The following is a 23542-nucleotide window of genomic DNA, read 5'->3' as shown; positions in this document are numbered from 1 at the left end:
TCATGTATTGATATTTTTAAAAGTCTAAAGCATAATTTGGAGTTTGCATCTAGCGTAAATTTGAGACCGTCAAAACAAAGAAAATTAGAAATAGATCTTATTTTTGCTCTCTGTCACAAAAAATAACCGTACATCAGCAAACTGTTATCCGGAAAAATCAAGCACATTCAAAATCATTTTGACGCCTATAGCTATAGATCTTCCTTTAAACCTGAATCCATTTGCTGTATACATTCCTTTTTTCTGCAAAAAAAGATAGAACTGTTTCAGCTGTGTGTGTGGATTATAGCTACGGGAGGTGTTGATCGATTCGTGAATGGAAGCCATCAGAAAACAAGCGTCCAGACTCCGAGAGCAGGTCGCCAGGCAACAGCAGGTATTCTAACGCTGTGCGACTCGCAGATGTGTGTGTAATTTTGATTCTGCGTTTAGGATTTTTTATGCGAATTTTTCAGTCGGATCGGGCGGCTCAGTTTGGATGTTGTGATCATTCGGATTGGCATGAACTGTAGAATTTATGATACCGGAATATGTTGTGCATCCATAATTGGAATTGTATTTGATTTCGTTGAGCTGATTGGTTTGAAATTCAGTGTCGTATTGTTTGTTTACCACCTCGATTTAGGTTTACTGGCGTTAATTCTCTTGTTTTTTAATGTAAATAGATTTTGACAATTAACGGTGTAATATGTGATATGTGGATTCGGGTTAATCTAGATGATCTCTCAATTTTTTGATCCGTTTGACTGCCGCATATGAGTTTAAACATTGTAATTTGAACTGATTTAAATGCAAATGAGCGCGTGTAACTGTGCAACTTTATTGGTCTGATACTGGAGCCTGGATTTGGTTATATGCATTGAATTGAAGTTGTGACTACAGGATATTTAATTGTACTAGTACTATACAACTTAGATATATATCTGGTGTTTTTGTACTTAAAAGTTAGTCTGTTTTCACTGAACTCGTTTTCCAGGCTGTTTTGAAGCAGTTTGGTGCCTATGGTGGTTCAGATAATGTCATGCCTGATGATGCAGAGTTCCAGCAGCACCAAAAGCTTGAAAAGCTATACATATCCACTCGAGCTGCCAAGGTTATATTACCTATTGTGGAGTTAAATGCTTAGGGATGTGGAAAGTCATTGTCGTAACTCATAGAGCATAAGCTTATCTGGATCAGTTTTCATAAATCCCAGCCATAGCATAAAGCTTATCTAAAGGGAAATTTTATCCTTCATCCCAACCATAACATAAACTCAAATTCACTGGAGTGTGCAAGAGAGAGAGAGAGACATACAAAGGGAGAGTGGGTAACTGTTTTATAACTTGGGGGCTAGGGAGCTGTCACAATGGTTGCTAACTATTCAGCCTTTGACATAGGAATCCTGTTTGTAATGCTAAAGTATTCATTATGTATCATAAGCTTCTGATTGCATTTTGTCTTTTCATACTACAGCATTTCCAGAGAGACATTGTTCGTGGTGTCGAAGGTTATATAGTAACAGGGTCCAAACAAGTCGAGATAGGTTAGTTCTGTTGATTCAAAATGATCTCATATGTCGAGTGTAAATATAATAATTCCTTCATGTGTCATTTTCCCTTCAGGAACAAAATTGTCAGAAGATAGCAGGAAATATGGTGTTGAAAATACATGTACCAGTGGGAGTACGCTCTCAAAAGCTGCATCAAATTTTGCACGAACTCGTGCTCAAATGGAGAAAGAACGCGGAAATCTGTTGAAGGCCTTAGGCACACAGGTTATTATTTTGCTTCCCCGAAACTTGATTCTTGTGTTGGTTTTTTACATAACAGCATTGTTGCTACCTGCATCTTTTGCAAATTCTTCTTGTTCTACTATTTAGTTATTATCAACTTCATTTATCAGCTTACCATTCACCTGGTCCAACTTTGTTTATGCTTTAGTTAGATTTTTAATTAACTTGCTCTTATCCCACTAGGAAATCGTGTGAATTTTACACATCGAACAAACATTTGGTGTCTATCGCAATATTAGTCCACTGTGGTTTCTGTTACCTGGATGCACTTAGACTTTCAGATTTTCTATCATCTCTGTTTCATCATCAACTAATTTAAACTTTCTGCACAATCTATTTTACAAGACTTAGACAGCTAGTTCATTAATAACACTTGACTTCTTCTATGCCAGGTGGCAGAACCATTGAGAGCTATGGTTCTCGGAGCTCCATTGGAGGACGCTCGTCATCTAGCACAAAGATATGACAGGATGCGGCAAGAGGCTGAAGCTCAGGTATTTTAATTAAGTTAAATCGTTAGTGATTGACGGGATCTTAGATGCACTTAAATTGCTTTTCTTATTAATTGAGATGTTTGTATGCTGCTTATTGATGGATATCCCCTCACCAGCTCGTTACACTGATTGTTGGAACTAGATAGGCTGTTGAAGTTGCAAGAAGACAAGCCAAATTAAGGGAAGGAAATGCCCATCCTGACATGGCTTTTAAACTTGAGGCAGCCGAGTCTAAATTGCAAGATCTGAAGTCAAATGTCGCCACTCTGGGGAAAGAGGCTGCTGCTGCTATGGCTGCCGTAGAAGCTCAACAACAAAGGTTGACACTGCAACGACTAATTGCTATGGTAATTTGCCTTCATACTTTTAAAGTTTGGGCTCATGTTTAAAACTAGTCTATGAATTCATACCTAATATATCCCTATTTGTTTTTAAGGTTGAAGCTGAACGAGCCTACCATCAGCGTGTTCTTCAAATACTTGATATGCTAGAAGGCGAAGTAAGTCAATCCAGCATATCCCCCCCCCCCCCCCCATATAAAAACTTCTGCTCCCTCTTGTTGTGCTTTATGATTTGTTTCCATATATTTTTGATGAGTTGTGTTTTTTCAGATGATGTCTGAGCGCCAAAGGATTGAATCTGCTCCTGCTCCTGCTCCTGCTCCTGCTCCTGCACCTTCACCTTCACCTTCACCTTCACCTTCACCTGCTGCTGCTGCAATTCCAAGCGTGGACAGTATGCCTGCACCTCCAGCATATGAAGAAGTAAATAGCCTGCCTACCTCACCGGTACAGGATGGATCGACCGATGCTATGGGTTACTTTCTTGGGGAGGTATTTAGTTTGCTAAGGTTATATGTCAGTATTTGTTAAGTAAACTCGATCATCAGTGTTTAGCTTATCCCGCTTTTTATTGCTGATACAACAGGTCATGTATCCTTACCATGCTGAATCTGATGTGGAACTTACTCTGTCAGTTGGAGACTATCTCGTCATTCGGAAGGTATGCTAGTCTTGAGTACTCATATTCTCAGTCAATGTATCTATTTTCATGTTGAAAGTTGTCCTGTTCTATTCTTAGCGTGCTCAATAGAAAGCTGCTGATCAACATTTCTTCTCTTGCAGTGAATAGTTAAGTGAATTTTGGTAAAATTAACCTTAATCTGTTAATCGTAAACGAAATATTATCTAATCCTGTTTGAATATCATTCTTGACCATCCATCAGGCAAGATCTATGGACTATATTGGTTCCTAGTTAACAGAATAGGAATGGTTTTATTTAGGATATGCCTTTGCCGAAGGCTTCTAGTTAACTGAAAGTATAGCTATAAACTATGCTTCTTTTTTTCAAATTAGAGAGGCAGGAGTTTTTTCTTCCTTTTCCTTTACTTTATAATGTGCTATCTCTGTCTTTGAATAGTGGTTAGTATCAAAGTTGTGTCAATTTTATGTTTAAATGATATCTGCTTGAATAAATCTTGTTCTCCATTTCAAGGTTTCAAACAACGGCTGGGCTGAGGGTGAGTGCAAAGGCAGAGCCGGTTGGTTCCCATTCGGCTATATCGAGAGGCGTGAGCGTGTTCTTGCCAGCAAGTTTGCAGAAGTTTTTTGAACTATTCTCATGAGTTTGGTTTTGTGCTGGATTGTTGGAATATATGCATAATATTAGAGTTCGCCTACTACAGAAAGGATTACTCTCCCTTTCTTTTCTTAAATCATTATTTGGTCCAAATTTTGCAGGTTGGTGTATTGCCTGCAGGTTCGTTGAGTTAATTTGTTTCTGGTTTGTATGTGTATAATAACAAAATGCCATGTTTTCTTTACTCTATTTGCGTAAATGCACTTGCATTTCATTTGCTTTTTCTGTATTTGGGCATCGATGTTGTTAATTTCCTTAAATGCTGATGAATGGTTTGCCATTTACCTTCATTGCCCATATTATACCATCTTATTTTCTTTTTCTTATCGTATCCCTTTTAAAGTCCGAACTTATGTTTGTCTATATACTCTTATATATTCTTCTTCCACTCAAGTAATAATTTTGGTATATTTTAGTTGCCGCAGTAACTGATTTAGTTAAAACCCTTTTTTGTCTTTTGCAATAGATAATAATAATAATAATAATAATAATAATAATTATTAATAATAAATAAATAAATAATACTCATCAAATATCGAGAAAATAGGTGAATGTGCAATATCTGTTTGTGGTTCAAAACTAATATCAACATGCAAATTGTAATTTGGTCTAATGCAGAACTGCAACTCTGGAATAAGCAAGCAGTAAAGTTTGTGGGTCTAATTAGGTTATTAATACTAGTCCAGCAAAACAAGGACAAATTCAAACATATGCACAAATTCGTTACATGATTTTTTTCTTTTTTCTTTATTTTCAGTGACAAGCTTGTTTGTATGTGGAATTAGCTCGTGTAGGTGGTAGCAAGCAAGTAGAAGTTCTCATCCCAATAAACCAATCCTGCAAATAGGGAGAGAATGCAGTATGAGCTCACAAAAGAAATTTATTTAAAAAACAAAAGCATTCTGCTATTATATGGGGTAAATTTATGCTGGTCAGTGAGAAAATCTGATAATTGTCTTTTCTTTTCAACGTTTCAGATTTCCTGTGTGTGGTGACTCCATTTTGATTACTACTTTCAGTTAACATGTTAGAGACAGGGGTAATTCTAAATGTCATCGACTTGAGTAAAAAGCTTGAATTCTTATTCAACTAGAAACAACGGTGTTGTGATTTTACAATATTTTCACACAAAAGAGGTAGGTAGCATTGGAGAAAGAAGAGGCGGGAAAGACTCACAGATATTAGACAGCTTTCTTTGGTGCGAAGTATGCTTGAAGAATTGCTAGTACGATGAAGAAAATAGCAACCTGCATTTGTCAATTAGGTAATTGTTTTATTAGGCATATGACTTCTTTAATGAAAACCTAAAAAATGAAATCCAGAACTAACCATATAAGCAGCATTGTACTGGGGGCCACTCTCAATAATGTAAGATTTCCTATGAGATAAAAGGAGGGAGGGTTGTGGTAAGAGGATAGATAAGATTTGTCTAAAATCATAACATAATCAAGCTACAAATACCTTTCATTCAAGGTGCCAGAGTTCCTGCAAATTTTCAATATAATATCTAGTCTGTCGTTTGTCGTTCCCGCATTAGGATCATTGTTGTCAACCTAAAAAGGATGATGCCACATTTTTTTAGCAAATTACGAAAGGTAAACAATAAAACATTTAAACAAGGTCTATCATTCAACATGTATAGTTGAGCGTAATGCTCATAGGAAATTAATTCTAATGATCTTAAATAGTTCCAGTAAAAGGAATTGGACCTTTATATGAAAAAATCAGATAACCAAAATACAATATTTGAGTTCAGCTCCTATAATCCCTTATAACAAACAAAAACTAAGTTTAAGAAATGCCTCAACATATGATTTATAATCAGAGCTTGAGTATTAGCACTCAAATAAAGAGGACAGATTCAATATGTTCACTAATTTATAAGTATAAATAGAGAGAAAAAATAACAACAGATGTATAGAGAATTGAAGAATGCTGAAAATGAGCTCTGCAATAATTTGAAAATTCCAATATGATACTATTCAAACCAACTCAAATTTGCCGAACATGTTCGTCTCTTGAAAAAATGAGACTTTTTTTTTGGAAAATAGCACCACAGATTTACTTGCTCTTTGCTTTTTCACAAATTAAACATCAAATAAGAGGATACAAACTGAGCCAGTTTTTCGTGAGGTTATGTCGGGGCGACCAGCCAGACCAGCTTTTGATAGGTCTAAACAAGATAGTACCTTAAATTTCAGCATCCGAGAGAAGTCGTAAAAAGCTCCATACACATCAGACATTGTTTTGGTTCTGTCGACAATTTTAGCAGTAAGGCCTAGAAAAAAAAAGAGCATAAAAATATTAGAATTGAGAGATGGCAGGAAGCAAAATTTTACGTAAATAAACAGTTACATTCACATAATCACATAGCAAGAGGAACATCAAGAATTTCAGCATACCTCTTCTCATTTTTACAACACCTCTGAAGACTTCAATGTTGTTGTAGCATAAAGCTAATGTCCCAATTGCCATTATCTGGTCAAGAAAAACGGAAATCAGATGTATTTTCTGTGGAAAATCCAAACCGCAGATATATGAAAAACACTGCATTTACAAGTATACCTGTGGAATTGCACAAAAGCGAAAGATAGCTGGATCTCTCAAATCAGACATGTACTTGAGGCAGTCTTCGACGTGCACTAAAGCATTTGTGACCATGTCATTTTGGCACTGCACTGCTTTAACTGAGTTTTCCTCGCTCTTCAAGTCCTGAGAACATTATGTGAAACCGTGTAAGGCATTTTCGACGTCTAATTCACGTGTAATATACATATTCGATCAACATGACTATTGAAATTTTGAAAATGTTTCATAGATTCAAGGGAAATAATTCTTTACCTCAAGTTTGTTCACATATTTACTCCATATTTGACGAGGCCAGAACATACGTGACTTTGGTATCTCATTGATATCCTCAAGGTAATCTCTGATAATGTTTGTGTTCTGTATTGTTCCAAGTATGGAAGAGAGTTCTTACAGTTAAAAATGACAGAGATCTATCTCTAAAGCGATGACTTGACTTATCACCACAATATGGAATAAGTACCTGAAGAAATAAACCCATGGAATTGGACAGTTCATCTGTGGCAAGATCTTCTTTTCCAGAAGCATGGAATAGTTTGGATAACCCCAATCCAACAAGGCCAGCCACGTAATGACAATATTCATCATAATCATCAGTGGTTTCTACCTGGAAAGTGAAAATTGGTCATAAGTAATTAAATGGGATTTTCCTGGTGAGCACAAGTATACTCTGGCTACGAATACTTATTATGGTTTTTAAATTAACATTAAAGTAATATGATTCTGAGTAGTATAATTTCTGATGTTTTTAAAACAGAAAAAATTACTATTTCCCTAATAATGAGGCCAGAGGAAAATGTATCTAGGTACAGAAATAATATAAAAATAAGTTATCTAAATTAAATTCTAAACCTCATGGAATCTACTTTAAAATCCAGGATAAATAACTTCATAGTTCAATCCATGGACAGAGAAACAATCTGGTGTGATATATACCTCCTTGCAAATAAATTTTGCCATCCCTGCACCCATTCTCATGGTAATATCCTCAATCGCTTCCTGATAACTGCAAAAATTAGGGGGGTTGAAAGTTATCTTTCATGCATAGAAGTAGTTAACTACCAAATTAACTTCAACTAATAGATAAATATGAGGAAGGCTATAATTTAAACTGAAAAGTAAAATGTACTACTATTCTGAAATTCTTTTACCAGAGTCCAGACAAAGTTAACAAACATCTGTCATGTTATCAATCTGCTTAAATTTAATTGACTTTCTTGCTCTCAATCTGCTTATATTTACTATTGCACTGTTTGGAAGTGTAATGACAGGAGGTATCAATTGCAAATTTGTGATGCTAATATTGCCAGTGAAGATAGTTTATGTACATATTGGCATCCCAGACATCAAGAACTCAAAAGTGCATTGTTAGAAGATTAATCAAATGCAAATGAGATTGAACACGTTCTTATCACTTTAATTTTTTCCCGGGACTAGGCTTGTCCTAGTGGCTTCACAGAATTTTTACACTGCAGTTATTCTTTTTTATGTGCTTTTAAGGAAACGAAAACCGTTTCACCACATCATTCAGAAGCAATATTATGCCGCTGTTGGTTAGATATAAAACTACTTCCTGGTCCACACAACTGAATGTCAGCAAATATTAAATAAGATTATGCCAGTATATGGACTTTCCTGCTTAAATCTATCAGAATTAACAGTACCCTAGGTCTTGCCCAAACCAATACCTATGAATTAAAGACTATGAAGTCAACATTGTACACAACTTTCCAGATTGAATTATGTATTGATCTAATCCAGACCTATCATCTCCAGTCAGTGGCACTTCTGTTTAATTCCAAACCTTCTGCTTCAGGTTACTAATAATGTTGTTCAGACATTTCCTCAGTCAGCCACCAACGGAAATACCATTTGAAACGCATATAGAAAAAAATTCCTGATCTAGGTCATTGCCAAATTCATTTATAACTAAATCATCGTTCAATAAATTTGCATATCTATGAGGGGAATCGACTCATTTCTCTTTTTATCAATGCCATGTTATATGTTGACCAAATCACATTACTAATATATGCCACTTAAAGAGTACCCAGGTGCAAGCTCCAGAAAGGCAGTGGAAACATGATGGAACTGGTCCATTAGAACTCTGTACTCCTTTGTACCACCTGTCAAACAAATATATAACATGAATTTGGACGTATAAATAAATTCCTTCACTTAAAATAACAAAAAATATAATCGAGATATTCCTCTTCTGAAAACTGATTATGGATAACATCAGAATAAGCATTAACTGCAAGGTTTTCCAGTTAGCATATATGTTCCTTGCACATCAGAGTTTCTATTAATGAAAACACACTATTCCGTTAAACTGCAAGAAAGCAGAAGTAACATGATGTAACAAAAATTGCATCTCTAGTTAACTTCTAGAGTTGATTATATTGTCAATGCAACATTACAAGCCTGTTAATTAAAGTCATAATTTATCAAACCTGGAGACAATTAGCAGAATGCAGCTCATCAAGCAAAAAGAAACAGTACCATTAAAGTTTTCATTTGATTTGGTTTTAAGAGTGACTATAGGAAATTGTGTGAGATGCATCAAGTCCTAGCTGCCTAGGTGACCATTCAATTCAATCTTCATACAGATGTTTTCTTTTGTTGACAACTAAATGGTTGTCTATGATGCTTATTGTGCAAAATGGCTAGACATTCACAAGGTTTTGGCATTATAAGCAAAAACTCTTATCTACAATCAAAATGCAAATTAGCTCTTATAACGTCCTGTTCAACTTCCTAATCACACAATTACCAGCGAAAAAATAACAAAGACAAAAGTTAAAGCTCACATGAAAAATGCCATTCTCGGTCATATATGTGACGATGGAAAGCCATCAGAATAGGTACTTTGAGCTCTGTTGCTATGCTAGTATCATCCTCTGTCAAATAAGTTAAATAACAATGAAAAAATGATCTCAACAGTGAGAATAATTACTCTTATAATTCTTCATAGGAACCTTACCAACAGTGTCAAGTGCTCTAAGAACCAAATAGAAAATGCAAATCTGCGAAATCCAAGAAGAATAAAGCAGTCATTCTCTGGTGTGACAATATAGAAAGTTACATGGAAACTAGAATTTCTTGAGCGTATAAATTATGTAATCTATCAGCAGATTGCCATGAAATTGGACATTATCTCCACCTGCTTATTGTGAGATCAATAGTCAAAATATGAGACTATTTAGTATCGTAATAAATGTGCTATAAAAACAAACCAATAATTGCATACTACTACTATGTTAATATCGTCGTATACAGCAGTTCTTCAGTTATTGGGTACAAAAGTTGAAAAATTAGCCGGTTCAATAACAACAGAAAATCTACATCGATCATCACCATACAAGCACGAAAAAATTAGAATTCCTTCTCAAAGACATCGATGATTGAACCGAAAATAGAATAAGTATGAAGATCACTCACAGCATCACGAAGATCGGTAACGAGCTGCTGAATAACGAGACCGAAACTTCTAGAAACCTTGTGAAGCATGGTGTAACAAAATCCCCAGTGTGGCTCCGGCGGTATCTGCTTCTCCGCATTCCTCGCCGCAAATTTCAGCTTCAGCAATGGATACAAATCATCCGGATGCCTCAAAATCGCACGTAAACTCCCCATCTCAAACCTGCCAGGCACCGATTAACAAACTAAATCAGCTCACGACGGCGATCTAGGCAATGATTGAGCGCGAGGATTTCTAATTAATTCATGACCCAACTCAAATCACATTGCTCGAGATGACGTTTCAAATCCGCGGGCGATACTTACTGTTTCTGAAAATACTCTAAATCAGCTGCGTGAATATGGCAGCGAGGACGATGGAATTCGTGCGCGTGTGGTTAGAGTGAGAGAGAGAAAGAGGGGGGGTGATGAAAGAGAAATGTGGGGGAGTGAGTGCTTTGGTGATGGTGCGCTATGTGTAGTGGTTATAATATGGAAAATATTTTGGTTTACATTTTATTTTATAGTTTGAGAGAGAACGACCATTTCCGTGTTTGGCTGTGTATGTTTGTTTTGATTTTTTTGGAAGGAAATTCTCTTCCTAATTTGTATGCGGCATAACTAATTTAATACTAGTATGTCCAAAAAGCAAAAACTAAAAAAATTGTTCTACTTTTTGGATTTTAAGAGCATCTCCAATGGCGGCGTCAGCGTAGGCACGCCGATTTTTCGCGGACGCCGGTGCTGACGCCGAACCATTGCAGCCGACGTCAGCGAAACCGGCGTCAAAATCAGCACGCCTACTCCGATTCTGACGCCGACTCTCACGGCGCCATTGTAGGCCCTGAATCGACGTCAGAATTTTATTTTTTTTTAAATTTTTCGAAACACTATATATACGCGCTTTGTACGTCATTTTCATTCGCACCACTTGTATTAACGAGTACTCTCTCTATCTTAATTTCTGTACAAGATCAACAACGAGAAATGAGTAATGCCGGTGGTGGTGGTAGTGGTGGGGATGCTGATGAGTACGAGCGTATGATGAACGAAGAGCTAGATGCATATACGAACGGTGAGGTTGATCGATGGTTGGAGAGTTATATGCAGCCGGCGGTACCTCTCCCACGACCAGTTGTCCATCGTCGACAAGTGGTTGATCGTGATCATGTAGCTGCACATCAGCGCCTGTTTACAGATTACTTCGCAGAGGAGCCGCGTTTTGCAGAGGAGCCGCGTTTTAACGCCAACCATTTCAGGCGTCGTTTTAAGATGAGGCGGGACGTGTTTATGCGTATTGTTAACGTTTTGGAGCATCGATATCTGTATTTCCGCTTCAGACACGGTGCGGCTGGCAGACCCGGCCACACCCCTATTCAAAAGTACACTGCGGCAATCAGGCAGTTGGCTTACGGGACTTCGGCAGACATGTGGGACGAATACCTCCACATCGGTGAGACGACTGTCATTGAATGTATGAAGTATTTCTGTCAGGGCGTGATTGAAGTATTCGGTGATCAGTATCTCCGAAAGCCTACCCTAGAAGATTGTCGGGATCTGCTGCGGATGCACGGGGATCAGCATGGGTTCCCGAGAATGTTAGGCAGCATAGATTATATGCATTGGGAGTGGAAGAACTGTCCCGCTGCCTGGAAGGGGTTCTACACGACCGGCTACAAGGGAAAGAATCCCACGATGATCCTCGAGGCTGTAGCTGATTACCGGGTGTGGATTTGGCATGCGTACTTTGGGATAGCCGGTTCGAACAACGACCTAAACGTCCTCAACTCATCGCTCCTTTTCAACGAGCAGTGCCAGGGCGTCGGTCCGGCCATCAGTTTTGTCGCCAACGGCAACCAGCATGATATGGGCTACTACTTGGTGGATGAGATATACCCTAGGTGGCCAGTCTTTGTGAAGACGATCCGCTGCGCATCAGATGCGAAGAAGGCCTACTTTGCGACGCGGCAGGAGTCGGCGCGAAAGGACGTGGAGCGCGCATTTGGTGTGCTTCAGGCTCGATGGGCTGCAGTTAAGGGACCAACGTGTTTGTGGCATGTCGACTGCATTGCTGATATAATGTACGTCTATATTATCATGCACAACATGATTGTCGAAGATGAAGGTGTACAACTGACTAATTGGGTCAACGACGATAATGAAGCAGGTTCAAGCCACGGCGTCGCCGCCGCCAACGTACGAGGTGGGGTACCTCACGATGAAGAAGCCCTCCTCCAAGCACATGCCGACATGCGTCAAACGGATGCTCATATTCGACTCCAAAAGGATTTAATTGAAGAGTTGTGGGCGCGGAGGATTGCAAGGCGTTAGTTTTATTTTAAATTATGTAATTTTTTTAAATGTACTTTTAAATTTTTGTACTTTTTTTAAATGAATGTACTTTTTTTATATATTGTACTTTTTAAAATTTTAATAGTATTATTCAATTTTTCAGTATTTGTCTCGTAAATTAAATTCCGTATGTTGCTACGTCTGTAAATTAAATTATATAATTGTTATTAGTGATGTGGATAGGCTATGGGAGGGCTATTGCATGTCCAGTTGCATGTCCAGATGATGTGGCAGGAGGATTTTAGTGCATATGATGTGGCAGTGGGAAAGCTATGGGAGGGCTATTGCATGTCCAGAACCATTGGAGATGCTCTAAACGAATTTTTTCATACTAAAAGTACTATTCAATAAAGCAATTACCTAATAAACTATAAATGGAGTATTATTTTGTTGGGTAAATTGTCAAAAAAATTATAATTAAGTTTAACGAAATCCAAGTCAATTCCGTAATTTTTAAAAATGTTCAATTATATCGTAACTCTGATATTTTTCTCAATTATCTCATGGCGAAATATTTCATCATGCTACGTCTCTAAATTTATCAATGTAACACGTACATGTATAAATTAAACACATGATTAACGAAGTGTGTTAAATATCGTTGTTTAAGTAGTTGAACAGTTTGTTTGCATAGTGTTTTTCGCATGTCAACTCATAGTACATAATTTTTCTGAATTCATAAATTATAGGACAATTGATAAAAATGTCAAAATTATGATATAATTGGTTAATTTTTTAAAATTGGATAATTGATTGACCAAAGTTTATAATTTTTTATTTAGAATTCACCCTTTTTTCTCATCATCATTTAATGGGATAATTTAATGAACAATAATAAATAAAAAAAAACAGTTCAATCAAGAAGTCTAATTTTTCGGTATATCTCACAATTAATGGCACCACATTTATAGGTTAGGCTTTGTGATGTACTACTAGCTTTTGGGCATTTTCTGCAATATTTCTTCACACATAACTACGATGTTGGGAAGGGGCCTTTCCAACAATTAATTATTTGTATCATATTACTATTAATTATGATAATTAGTGTACCTTTATAAAAAAAAATATGTATATAGTATACTCTTACTCTTTCCTGTCGTTATAACTAAAATGATATAAAAATTCATGATATAATGTTAAATGTGTCTTAGAAAAAAACTTGTTCTCAATTTTATAATCATTTGCTAATATCAGCTTTGATTGAAGTGATCAACTGGTTTGCTATAAAAAAAATATAAATTTTGAAATCTGGACGATAGTTTCAAAAATTAGTACTGCCCCACGTGCAAATGGGATATTTTATATAGTAGGAGTAGTAACATTAAAACTTATTGGATGACAAGGTTAGGTGGGATTTAACCTAGAGTTTTGCATTGCTGAATAAACTTTCAACAAATCGGTGGGTATTGTTTAGAGCAACGTGTAGAATAAATACACAATACCAGTAGTATTATTTATGTAATGGGGTATGATTATAGATTTTTATCTTAATTCATGTCACGCACGTGTCTGTTATAAAATAGTACTCCACTATATTCAATGTTCTAAATATGCGAATAAAAGCATAAACTAGTTAACATTGTCTTATACTCCGTATTTTGCATCTTTCTCGTGCTACTACTATTCAACTAGTCATTTTTTAACACCGATTCAATTAAAATAATGATGCTCATTGCGTTCTCTTTTGTTCGGTTTAATCAAATTTGATGTATGAAGACGACGTATACTGATACATTTGTGGAAAGGCAACACTCTAAAACAAATGAGTTGGAGGTTTGGTTAGTTGACGAAAGGTGTGAAACACAATGAAAAAAAGATTTCTCTTTACTAATAGAGCCATTCCAACAAATGCAACTCCCTTTAGCAGTCAAAATACATGAACACCCGCAGCGGATTTTCCTGAGAGACCAATTGATCGTCAAATCAGAAATTAAAAAAATGGACAAATCCCACTTTTTCGATTAAGAAAATATGAAAATTAAGGAAAAATATTACTTTTACACTAATACTATTTTGACACGTAATTTAAGAGATACTGTAAATGTGTATATCATGTTTATTGTTGGGGGTGGTCGGGTGGTTTGTCTCTCTCTTTGACCATGGTCGGCTGGTTGACAACCAGCGACCGTCTGGTCTTTCAAATGTGTTATGAATTATCCAATGAGATTTTGCCGCATGCGACAATTTCATTGGTTGATATTATTATTTTTAATTGATATATCTTTTATATATTATATTAAAATTTATAAAATTATACCAAAATTCATAATTTTTCATCCTCTATAAATAGAGACCACATTTGCCAGCAACTCTATCTTCACAACCTACAACCCAGATGGTTAGAGCTAAAATGGATATATTGAAAGGAAACGCGAGAAGGGTCATGATAGTATTTTCGAGCAGTACTATGCTGAAGATCCAATCTATCATCCACATTTTTTCCGAACAATGTATCGCATGCGAAAACCTTTGTTCGGAAAAATAATGAACAAGCTCGTCGACGCCGACAACTTTTTTATGCAAAAGCGTGATGCTACTGGTCGGCTTGGTATGTCTGCAATTCAGAAATGTACAGCAGTGATGAGGGTGTTGGCCTACGAGACGGTGGCTGACTTGCACAACGAATATTTGAGAATGAGCGCGCAACTCATTCGCAAATCTCTCGTCAAGTTCTTGGTTGAAGGTGTAATTTCTAACTTCGGCAATGAGTACTTGCAAAAGCCCACCGAAGAAAACTTGGCAAGACTTCTGCATATTGGAGAACAACGTGGGTTTCCAGACATATTGGGTAGTATTGACTGTATGCATTGGGAATGAAAGAATTGTCCCACTTCATGGGCTGGACAATATGCCGAAAGAAGCGAAAGTCCGACAATCATCTTGGAAGCAGTAGCATCTCAAGATCTATGGATCTGACATGCTTTTTTGGAACTCCAAGTTCGAGAAATGATATTAATGTGCTTGATCAATCTCATGTTTTTAATGATATTTTGGAAGTAATACTTATGAAGTTTTTCTTTTTGATAGATGATGGTTGTGAAATTTAGTTGTGACTGAAATAGGGTTGACTACATTGTAGGTATTGGGACTGAAATGACAAACCGTTTACGTGACCGCTGAAAATTAGAGTTGGGGCTAGATTTTTGACCATATTGTGAATTTCCTAAATATTACTACTAAATGTCATTCATATAATATATAAAGTTGAAAGATTTACATTAAATATATCTTTTAATTAGATAAATGTAGGAATTGGGTTCAAATATCGTTTGAACAAAAATCTTTACTTTTAATTCAACTACTAGTGTAACACACTTTATGATTCGATTTAATTTCATCATAACAAATTTACATTTTGAATTAATAACTTAAAATAAAATATAAATACAGTTTTGAAAGCATTCATATTGCTCCCTATAAAACTCACTAAAAAACTCCAATAATTAACATTTTCCAATAATTAGTAATTATTCCATCCACGATCCATGGTAAACTGGAGTCAAATAATGGAAAAAGTTAAAAAATGGAGTAATGAAAATGGAATATAGCATCTCACTGGATTAAAAGCCGGAATATTTCCGCCGACTCCTGGCCTTCAATAATGTTTTGTCCAAGTGATATTATACACGTCGTGTGTATACGTAACATACTCGAAGAGAAATACACACTTCATTTTCTTTGTTATTTCAGCTCCGCTTTCCAACTTCCATTCACCCGTCTCATCACTTGGCGCCCCTCTCTCTCAACCAGCATGAATCTAATAAGGGCGCCAATTCACCATCCCTACCATCTTAATCCACGAACCTTAACCAGAAGATCCAATCGAGTTTCCATTGCAACTACGCCCATCCGCCGATTTTCGGAGCAAAAAATTAACCGGATTTTTATTTCCAATTGCTTCTCTCCGACCAATGAAGTTGGAGAAAGCATTGCTCGAATCTCACCAATTGAAGAAGGGAATGACGAGAGCTTTGCTGCAGTGGCGGAAACGCAGCCATCCGAAGAGACTTCCGATATCAACATTGATGAACTATCTGAGAATGATAGCTTGTGGATTCAGATGGTGGAAATTGCCAAGTTTTCTGGACCGGCAGTTGGCTTGTGGATTTGCGCACCGTTAATGAGTTTGATTGACACTGCTGTTATTGGCCAATGCAGCTCCGTTGAGCTCGCTGCTTTAGGTTCTACTATAAATTTTTTATTACCTTTATTTATTTTTCGTTTGATTTATACAATTAGTGGCGCTGTTTGTGGTATATTTCAGTTTGATTTTAATCCTTGAATCAAATGAATGTCACTATTGATTAGGTTGGGAATTTTGCAGGGCCGGGAACGGTGTTTTGTGACTACACGAGTTATGTGTTTATGTTTCTCTCAATCGCTACTTCAAATTTAGTTGCTACATCTCTTGCTAGCAAGGTCTGTATATTGGTATTATTATTGTTTAGTTTGGAATCCGGTTATACAGACATGATGAAATGTGAAGTGGTGCAGGATAAAGATGAGGTGCAGCACAAGATATCCAACTTGCTATCCGTTGGATTGGCTTGTGGCATTTTTATGCTATTCTTTACAAGGTGCTTCGGCACTTGGGGGTTGACCGGTAAAGAAGACATCTTTGGATTTTAATGTTGTTTACATTTTGAGATTTAAATTGTACTGATAGTTTTATTTCATGTATATCCAGCTTTTACAGGGGCAAATAACCCAGAAATCATAGCTGCAGCAAACACATATGTTCAGGTTTGCTGCTTGTATCCCAAGCCTTGTCCATAGATATTTCATATTTGTCTTACTTGCATTTGGCAGTGTTTTCTTGTACTCTTGTTTGAGTGTGAAACTTGTTCTTAATGGATTGCAGTCATACATATTACGGTTTAATTCATAGTATTGTGAGTGAGTTATCTACCCGAGGCTTAACAACCTGTGGAGAAAATTAACTCAAATGCTTAAACAGCAGCTCATAGCATTTACTTGTGATCCCTTTAGTTCCTTCTTCTTTGTTTTTAGCTCTACATAACAATAATTCATATCCAGGAAATCTAGCTCCTTGCTCCTGCAAAATCAGTTGCCTGCTTGTCAAATCTTTAATGCTAAGTTGCTAACATGCATGCTCTTTCTTTATTCAACTTTTTTTAGGATCTATAAAATAAGTTCTGACCATATTTTGTTGAAAATTTGTTCTTTGATCTATGGAATCTACAACTTTTTCCAGATTCGGGGCTTAGCATGGCCAGCAGTGCTGATCGGATGGGTTGCTCAAAGTGCAAGGTCCTGCATCACATGCATATTAATTTATCGGATAATATGTTCCCTATCATTCTTAGTCGTGTGTTATTGATGGCGTGTCAGTACTGTTAACTAGCTTCATATTCTTTATTGTATTGTACTCTTCGTGATGTTTCAAAATTCAAATTAATTAGAACCGTTCTTTGTCCTTTACTTTGCAGTTGGTTAATTGCATTATTGCCTAATTTGCCCATAATTTGATTTTCTTCAATATTATCTTATTATGTAAACCTTTTTGGATTGCCCTTACTAGTTTGTCTTCTACTTGTGTGCAATTTCATAGTTCTAGGCTTCTAGCTTTGCTTGATAAGGCAAACTCAAACGAGGACCGTGTCCTGGATTTTGCGACTTAGGAATCATTGGAGGTTTAGGTCCTAAAGAGATGTAGTTTTAGAAAAAGCAACCTTGAACCTGCAAATTGATTGTATGCCTCATAGCTTTCTGTACTCCTTTGCATATTCAAAATCTTGAAATTGATCTATTGTTTATTAGCTTTCGTAGTGTAGTCCCTTAGTCTTTTTTGTCGTTTGTTATATTTTTTTTCTGAACTGGAGGTCTTTGTACACAGTTTAGGAATGAAAGATTCATGGGGACCTTTAAAGGCTTTGGTTGCTGCAAGTGCTATTAATGGTATTGGCGACATAATCTTATGCAGATTCTTAGGATATGGTATTGCTGGGGCAGCATGGGCAACAATGGTGTCTCAGGTTTGCTGAATTTGTCTTATAACCGCACTAAACCTGTATGTTTACCCACATCTTCGTGAACTCTATTAATTTAATTTTCTCTTCTTTTAGGTTGTTGCATCTTGGATGATGATTGAAGCTCTGAATATTAAGGGATATAATGGCTACTCAATCTCTCTTCCATCTCCAGATCAACTCCTTGAGATATTCATGCTTGCAGCTCCAGTCTTTGTGACAATGATGTCAAAGGTTTTTCATGCCTTTCTTGATTCTGCTTCTGTTTCACTTATTTTCCTGCTACTTTTCTGATATGCTTTAGTTTAGGTGATGTTTTACTCTCTACTTGTGTACTTCGCGACATCCAAGGGTACCAAAACTCTGGCTGCTCATCAGGTTTCATTAAATTACATGTCAATAATCTTCTCTGTATAATGACATAATTCGTACTTCCCACAGTACTGACTTCCTTTTTAGGTCATGATGCAAGTGTACGGTGTGTTTACTGTATTTGGTGAACCTATTTCACAAACAGCCCAGTCGTTCATGCCGGAGCTGTTATATGGAGTTAATCGGAACTTAAAAAAGGTTATGATTCTTGTTGCACAAATTTATAGCGTTTTAAGTATATGCAGATTTTACTTTACTATTTCTGCAAGGTGCTGGAGCAATTACTAAACTGCATATAATTGAACTTTTCGTTATCATAGGGAACATGTTCCATCACTAATCTTTTTTATGTCTCATTTCTGACTTCTGTATTGATTCAATACATGTCCATTCAATTGCATAATACTTTCCTTGAAAATGACGTACTCGTCCATTCAATTGCACAACACTTCCCTTGAAAAGCTTAAATGGAATGACAGGCCCAATCATTGCTAAAATCACTACTCATTATTGGTGTGATAAGTGGACTGATATTGGGATCAATTGGAGCATCAATTCCTTGGCTATTCCCTAGAATGTTCTCCCCTGATCCCAAGGTTATACAAGAGGTGTGTAATCGCTCTCTCTCTCTCTCTCTCTGACACAGACAAACATACACATTTATATGAATGCTAGGCATGCAAAAGCATTTTCATGTGTAGGTGTTGAGGTAGGTTACTCTGTTACTGTTAAATCCACAGAATCTTGTATAGAATCTGCTGCCTTAATTTCCACTAAAGTCAAAAGGAGGTAGAAAGCACCTTGAAACTTTCAAATCAGTTCTCTCCCCTAAAATCAAATCGGCAAGATTGGAATCATTGGATGATGATACACCTTTCCCTGGTCTTGTTTTTGGAGAATGACACCTCAGTAAACCCTTACTGTTGTGCTCAAATAGTAATATTTGTCCTTCCAAATGGCATGTTAAACATATTCGTATGCTGTTATGCATACAAACATTGGATTGGAAGTAATGCACCGTTTATGTTAATTTTATGCAAGCTAATGTAAAATTTCCATGGTAGAGTGGTTCGTTAATCATGCGGCTGGGCTTATCATGTATGTTAGTTCAAATTCCTTGAAGTTGAAGTGAATTTGTGTTGTATGTTGCAGATGCACAAGGTGCTGATACCTTTCTTCCTAGCTCTATGTATCACACCCGGTACTCACAGCCTAGAGGGCTCTTTAATGGTACTTAGCTCCATTTTCTTCTTTGTTTATTTTCCCTCAACTGAAGAATCTATATATAGATCACTAGTGCAGTAAGACATGAAATTCAATACGTATTACATTTGGAGAATGATGTGTTGGCTAATAGAATTATACGGGTTATCATTTTGTATTGATGGAAAGCACTCAGTTTCTGTCCCCCGTCTTTGCTTGTATTTTCCACCTTTACTGCATCTGTCAAGGATACTAGAGGAAAACCTGCGGCGTGATGGTGACATAAAGGGATCTAAAACCTATGTCAACTGGATCCCTAATCAGAACCTCCGATATCTTAATTTTATTACTTATATTCCCATATTACAAATGCCTGCTTAAAAAGCATCAGTTATAGAGCTTGTGAATAAGTTGACAATTTATTTGTTATTCTTATATTTTGTCATACTTACACTTTAAACTATCCAGGCTGGACGTGACTTGAAATTCATTAGCATGTCGATGAGTGCGGTCTTTGTTTTGGGTTCTCTTATCCTGCTGGTAAGTATCTCAGTTTCAATGGCCCGAGTTACTCACTCCACCAGTTGATTTGAACATTTGTGCTTTTTTTTCTAGTTACGAGTGGCTATTCCAGTCCATCGACCAGTTAACTCAATCTCTAAAATTTAATGAACATATATATCTCATTAATCTGCAGTTCTTGAGCAACAGTGGTTATGGTATAGCTGGATTTTGGTTTACACTCGTTGCCTTCCAATGGGTAGGTTGATTATTCATTCCAACACTTGCTTTATATTGGTGTAGAATCTTCTTTAACAGCATAACTCTTTTTTCTCCTTCCAGTCGCGATTCTGTATTGCCTTGCGTCGTCTCACCTTGCCAACCATGTTTCTGTACTCTGGGGACTTGTCCCAGTCCCATTATCAAACTGGGAAGCTAAAATCTGTATAATGCTCTCTCAAACCATAAGTCGATTCTGCAGCTGTTTACAACAACACCACATACTCTGCTGCTTATGAACTTAAGGCAAACGCAAAGGAGTTGCGCAAGCAGTTGCTCCTTCGCATGGTGTAGTCTTTTAGTTCCTTTCTCACATTTGATCGTTAGCTGTTGTATGTTAAACTGTTGTATTTGTAATTTTATTTTACTTAGATAACCTGTTGGTGTATAATGTATAAACATCAATGAAATGTCAAAGTACATTATGCATACTACTGTGTTACCCGTATACGAGTACATATATTTTAGTTATTGGCAAATTGATATGCGATCCAGTTTAGCTTGCAAATAATTTGCGTAAATATATCATCTCAATAATTTCAGTCACAGCATGCTTAAGAAACCAATTTTCACAATCATTTTTCTGAATTCATGAATCCTAAAAATATTTAAAGCAGAAACGCTCTTGACCTTGAACTACAAAAGACAATTTTAGACCACATCATCAGCTCAAACTCAACAAAAGTCATTGTCTGCAATGAGGTCAGGATTTTGGTTCATCCAACTCCAAAACCAGCTACATCAGAATGGCTCTTTCTCATCCCTTCGAAATACTATTGCAGATCGATATCAATTTTGATTCGTCTAACCTGAGAATAATTCAATACTCTGCTAACCAACATATAAAATCTTGCACCAGTACCTCATACTCTGCTAGTTCCTCGCCTACCACGACCAGCTTGTCTTGGCCAGCTTGGTTCTTGCCCTGGCACAGCTGTTGGTCTCCTACTCTGTGATTTTCATGCACGGCCACTCAATCAGAAACTCAAGTAAACGTTAAAAAAGTATGCGTCCAAGTTCATAAAAACTACTCCTACTATACAATTATAAAAAAAATTAACAATGCAGAGAAGATCTCTACCACGTTTTTAAAGTCATGCACAAACTCAGAGAGCGATAAAATAAATGCATCGTCGTTTTTTGCACTTTAAAACACTATGACCAGTGACGAGTGCATAACATAATCTCGATGGGAACATAAAACAGACCTCAGCGGATTATTATCAAACATCTGCCATGTCTATATTCAGGAAATCTACCCAACTACACATCACAATGCAGATATGATCTTTACCATGTTTAAAGGTCGCTACAACAATAGAGAAGTTCCAACAGGTATCAACAAATTCAGAGAATGATATGTTAAAGAAAGAGGGCAGCTTGATCTTTTAATATTCAAAACACTATAAACAGAACGAGTCACGGTGGGAATGAAAAACAGACCTGAGGGGATTGTTTGAATGCTGCTTGTCGTTTCAAAAGGTCTCTCTGAGCTTGTTTCTTTTTCTCCTCAGCTTTTTGCTTACTCAGGCTGGGCCGGTAGAGAATCACGGTTCTGCCAATTTGGCCGACGACTACTGAGCCCGTGCTTTCTTCTAACTGCTTCACCACATCTTCTAATTCTCCAGGGCATGTACCGTGTATCTTCAACTGTAACATACAATGATTCAAGTCAAATGAGAAAAATACTGCAAAAGATTTTCGGCCATCAATAAGCATTTGAGAGTAATTACATGCCTTCAAGAAAGAATGGTTATAACCAATTACACGGATACTAATATTAGGAACAAAAACAGCTTATTGTAGAAGTACAATAATCAAATGAGGAAATATCATGGAGTGGCATTTCATCAATGTTCAAACTAAATCCTTACTAATAAAACTGCAAAACATTTGTCCACCAATAAAATAAACGTTGAGAGCAAATTACAAGCTTTGAAGAAATAATGGTTATAACAATTAAACTAATAGTAGTAACTAGAAAAAAGACAGTTTATTGTAAAAAGCACAATAATGTGATGATAACTAAATTATGAAGAGTAGCAAACATCAGTGATCAAATTGAAACAAATGGAATCTTTATAGAAACCTTTAACCAACCAAAATCTTTTGAACCCTTTAACTTGATAAAATCAAAAAGCAAGAAACAGATAGAAAGGACAAGAGCATTGCCTAGATAAGAAAAACTACTCAGACGAAAATAAACAAAGCATTACCTTGAGAAGCTCATTTTTTTCAAGCGTTTCAATCAACGCGCCAATAACAGTGTCTGTGACGCCCGATTTCCCGACCTGTTGCGACTTCAGCTTTTTCCCCAAACTGTGCGCGAAGGAACCCAGGTCCTTCTTCTCCTTCACGCTAAGACTCGGCGGCGGGGGGAGAAGTGGCCGAGGAGCGGTTTTAATCACCTCACAATTCGAAACCTCCGCAACAGCTCTATCAGAAACTGCGTCAACTTCCCCTTCTGATTCAGTTTGTACATTATCCAGCAAAGCTGAATCAATTTCTCCTTCCGATTCGAATTTTACATTCTCCAGAAGAACTGCATCACTTGAAAATCGCTGCTGAGTATTTGAGCGCGACGAGGAGGAGAAAGAGGAGAGGATTAAGCGAGAGGAGGTGAATGACGGCGCAGCTCGGAGGAGAGGATATGATTTTCTGGATTGGGAGTATACGGTGGCTGATGCACTTGGATTGCGAGAGTATGCAATATCAGAGGCGCGGAGACTCGACGGCGCTGCGGAGCGGCGGATAAGACGGTGCAGTATTAGGTGCGGGGAAAAGGAAGAGAGCGTAGCCATTTCTGAAAATAGTTTAATCTCTTCGGAAGAAACGGTTATATAATCGCCACCATAAATATTATAAATATATTTAAAATGAGAAAAAAATCAAC

General features: G+C 36.9%; 4 protein-coding genes across 5 annotated transcripts; 2 read left to right on the top strand and 2 right to left on the bottom strand.

The window, feature by feature from the left end:
- The first annotated feature begins 93 nt into the window (after nucleotides 1-93).
- LOC121748034 (SH3 domain-containing protein 2-like) lies at nucleotides 94-4136 on the top strand. Its single transcript, XM_042142248.1, has 10 exons — nucleotides 94-376; nucleotides 977-1093; nucleotides 1456-1525; nucleotides 1605-1756; nucleotides 2167-2268; nucleotides 2415-2615; nucleotides 2705-2767; nucleotides 2880-3101; nucleotides 3196-3270; nucleotides 3764-4136. Exons 1-10 carry the CDS (start codon nucleotides 317-319, stop codon nucleotides 3878-3880), a joined length of 1179 nt encoding a protein of 392 aa, XP_041998182.1. The 5' UTR covers nucleotides 94-316; the 3' UTR covers nucleotides 3881-4136.
- Nucleotides 4137-4510: 374 nt separating this feature from the next.
- On the bottom strand, nucleotides 4511-10440 carry LOC121748033 (squalene synthase 1-like). Of its 2 annotated transcripts, none has more exons than XM_042142246.1 (15): nucleotides 10280-10440; nucleotides 9935-10136; nucleotides 9477-9519; nucleotides 9304-9393; nucleotides 8544-8619; nucleotides 7430-7499; nucleotides 6957-7100; nucleotides 6749-6853; nucleotides 6473-6619; nucleotides 6310-6385; nucleotides 6097-6185; nucleotides 5369-5460; nucleotides 5237-5285; nucleotides 5084-5154; nucleotides 4511-4744 (listed from the first exon to the last, which is right to left on the bottom strand). In XM_042142246.1, the coding sequence occupies exons 2-14, from the start codon at nucleotides 10127-10129 to the stop codon at nucleotides 5089-5091; spliced, it is 1242 nt and encodes a 413-aa protein (XP_041998180.1). In that variant the 5' UTR covers nucleotides 10130-10136; nucleotides 10280-10440; the 3' UTR covers nucleotides 4511-4744; nucleotides 5084-5088. The 2 variants fall into 2 exon arrangements, with proteins under 2 accessions (XP_041998180.1, XP_041998181.1); XM_042142247.1 differs by having other exon boundaries at nucleotides 10230-10424.
- Nucleotides 10441-15942: 5502 nt separating this feature from the next.
- LOC121748450 (protein DETOXIFICATION 46, chloroplastic-like) lies at nucleotides 15943-21097 on the top strand. Its single transcript, XM_042142819.1, has 14 exons — nucleotides 15943-16485; nucleotides 16629-16723; nucleotides 16799-16907; nucleotides 16992-17047; nucleotides 17520-17575; nucleotides 18162-18300; nucleotides 18391-18528; nucleotides 18604-18672; nucleotides 18754-18864; nucleotides 19146-19274; nucleotides 19819-19896; nucleotides 20338-20409; nucleotides 20567-20629; nucleotides 20713-21097. Exons 1-14 carry the CDS (start codon nucleotides 16056-16058, stop codon nucleotides 20818-20820), a joined length of 1653 nt encoding a protein of 550 aa, XP_041998753.1. The 5' UTR covers nucleotides 15943-16055; the 3' UTR covers nucleotides 20821-21097.
- Nucleotides 21098-21144: 47 nt separating this feature from the next.
- On the bottom strand, nucleotides 21145-23450 carry LOC121749204. The gene is made up of 3 exons (XM_042143793.1): nucleotides 22866-23450; nucleotides 22093-22299; nucleotides 21145-21599 (listed from the first exon to the last, which is right to left on the bottom strand). The coding sequence occupies exons 1-3, from the start codon at nucleotides 23448-23450 to the stop codon at nucleotides 21513-21515; spliced, it is 879 nt and encodes a 292-aa protein (XP_041999727.1). The 3' UTR covers nucleotides 21145-21512.
- Nucleotides 23451-23542: the final 92 nt, after the last annotated feature.

Source organism: Salvia splendens, chromosome 9 (assembly GCF_004379255.2).
Source record: "Salvia splendens isolate huo1 chromosome 9, SspV2, whole genome shotgun sequence".
Lineage (NCBI taxonomy): Eukaryota > Viridiplantae > Streptophyta > Magnoliopsida > Lamiales > Lamiaceae > Salvia > Salvia splendens.
This window is presented reverse-complemented; position numbering and strand designations above follow the sequence as displayed.

Excerpts from the sequence above, each read along its gene's own strand:
- LOC121749204 (XM_042143793.1), bottom strand. The coding sequence starts at position 23,450 with ATGGCTACGCTCTCTTCCTTTTCCCCGCACCTAATACTGCACCGTCTT. Across the intron at positions 22,300-22,865 it reads AAAAAAATGAGCTTCTCAAG|TTGAAGATACACGGTACATG; the intron begins GTAATGCTTTGT and ends TGTATGTTACAG. Across the intron at positions 21,600-22,092 it reads CATTCAAACAATCCCCTCAG|AGTAGGAGACCAACAGCTGT; the intron begins GTCTGTTTTTCA and ends TGAAAATCACAG.
- LOC121748034 (XM_042142248.1), top strand. The coding sequence starts at position 317 with ATGGAAGCCATCAGAAAACAAGCGTCCAGACTCCGAGAGCAGGTCGCC. Across the intron at positions 1,094-1,455 it reads TATCCACTCGAGCTGCCAAG|CATTTCCAGAGAGACATTGT; the intron begins GTTATATTACCT and ends TTCATACTACAG. Across the intron at positions 3,102-3,195 it reads TGGGTTACTTTCTTGGGGAG|GTCATGTATCCTTACCATGC; the intron begins GTATTTAGTTTG and ends CTGATACAACAG.
- LOC121748450 (XM_042142819.1), top strand. The coding sequence starts at position 16,056 with ATGAATCTAATAAGGGCGCCAATTCACCATCCCTACCATCTTAATCCA. Across the intron at positions 18,529-18,603 it reads TTGTGACAATGATGTCAAAG|GTGATGTTTTACTCTCTACT; the intron begins GTTTTTCATGCC and ends GCTTTAGTTTAG. Across the intron at positions 20,630-20,712 it reads CACTCGTTGCCTTCCAATGG|TCGCGATTCTGTATTGCCTT; the intron begins GTAGGTTGATTA and ends TTCTCCTTCCAG.
- LOC121748033 (XM_042142246.1), bottom strand. The coding sequence starts at position 10,129 with ATGGGGAGTTTACGTGCGATTTTGAGGCATCCGGATGATTTGTATCCA. Across the intron at positions 6,186-6,309 it reads TGTTGTAAAAATGAGAAGAG|GCCTTACTGCTAAAATTGTC; the intron begins GTATGCTGAAAT and ends TTTTTTTTCTAG. Across the intron at positions 5,286-5,368 it reads TCTGGCACCTTGAATGAAAG|GAAATCTTACATTATTGAGA; the intron begins GTATTTGTAGCT and ends TTTATCTCATAG.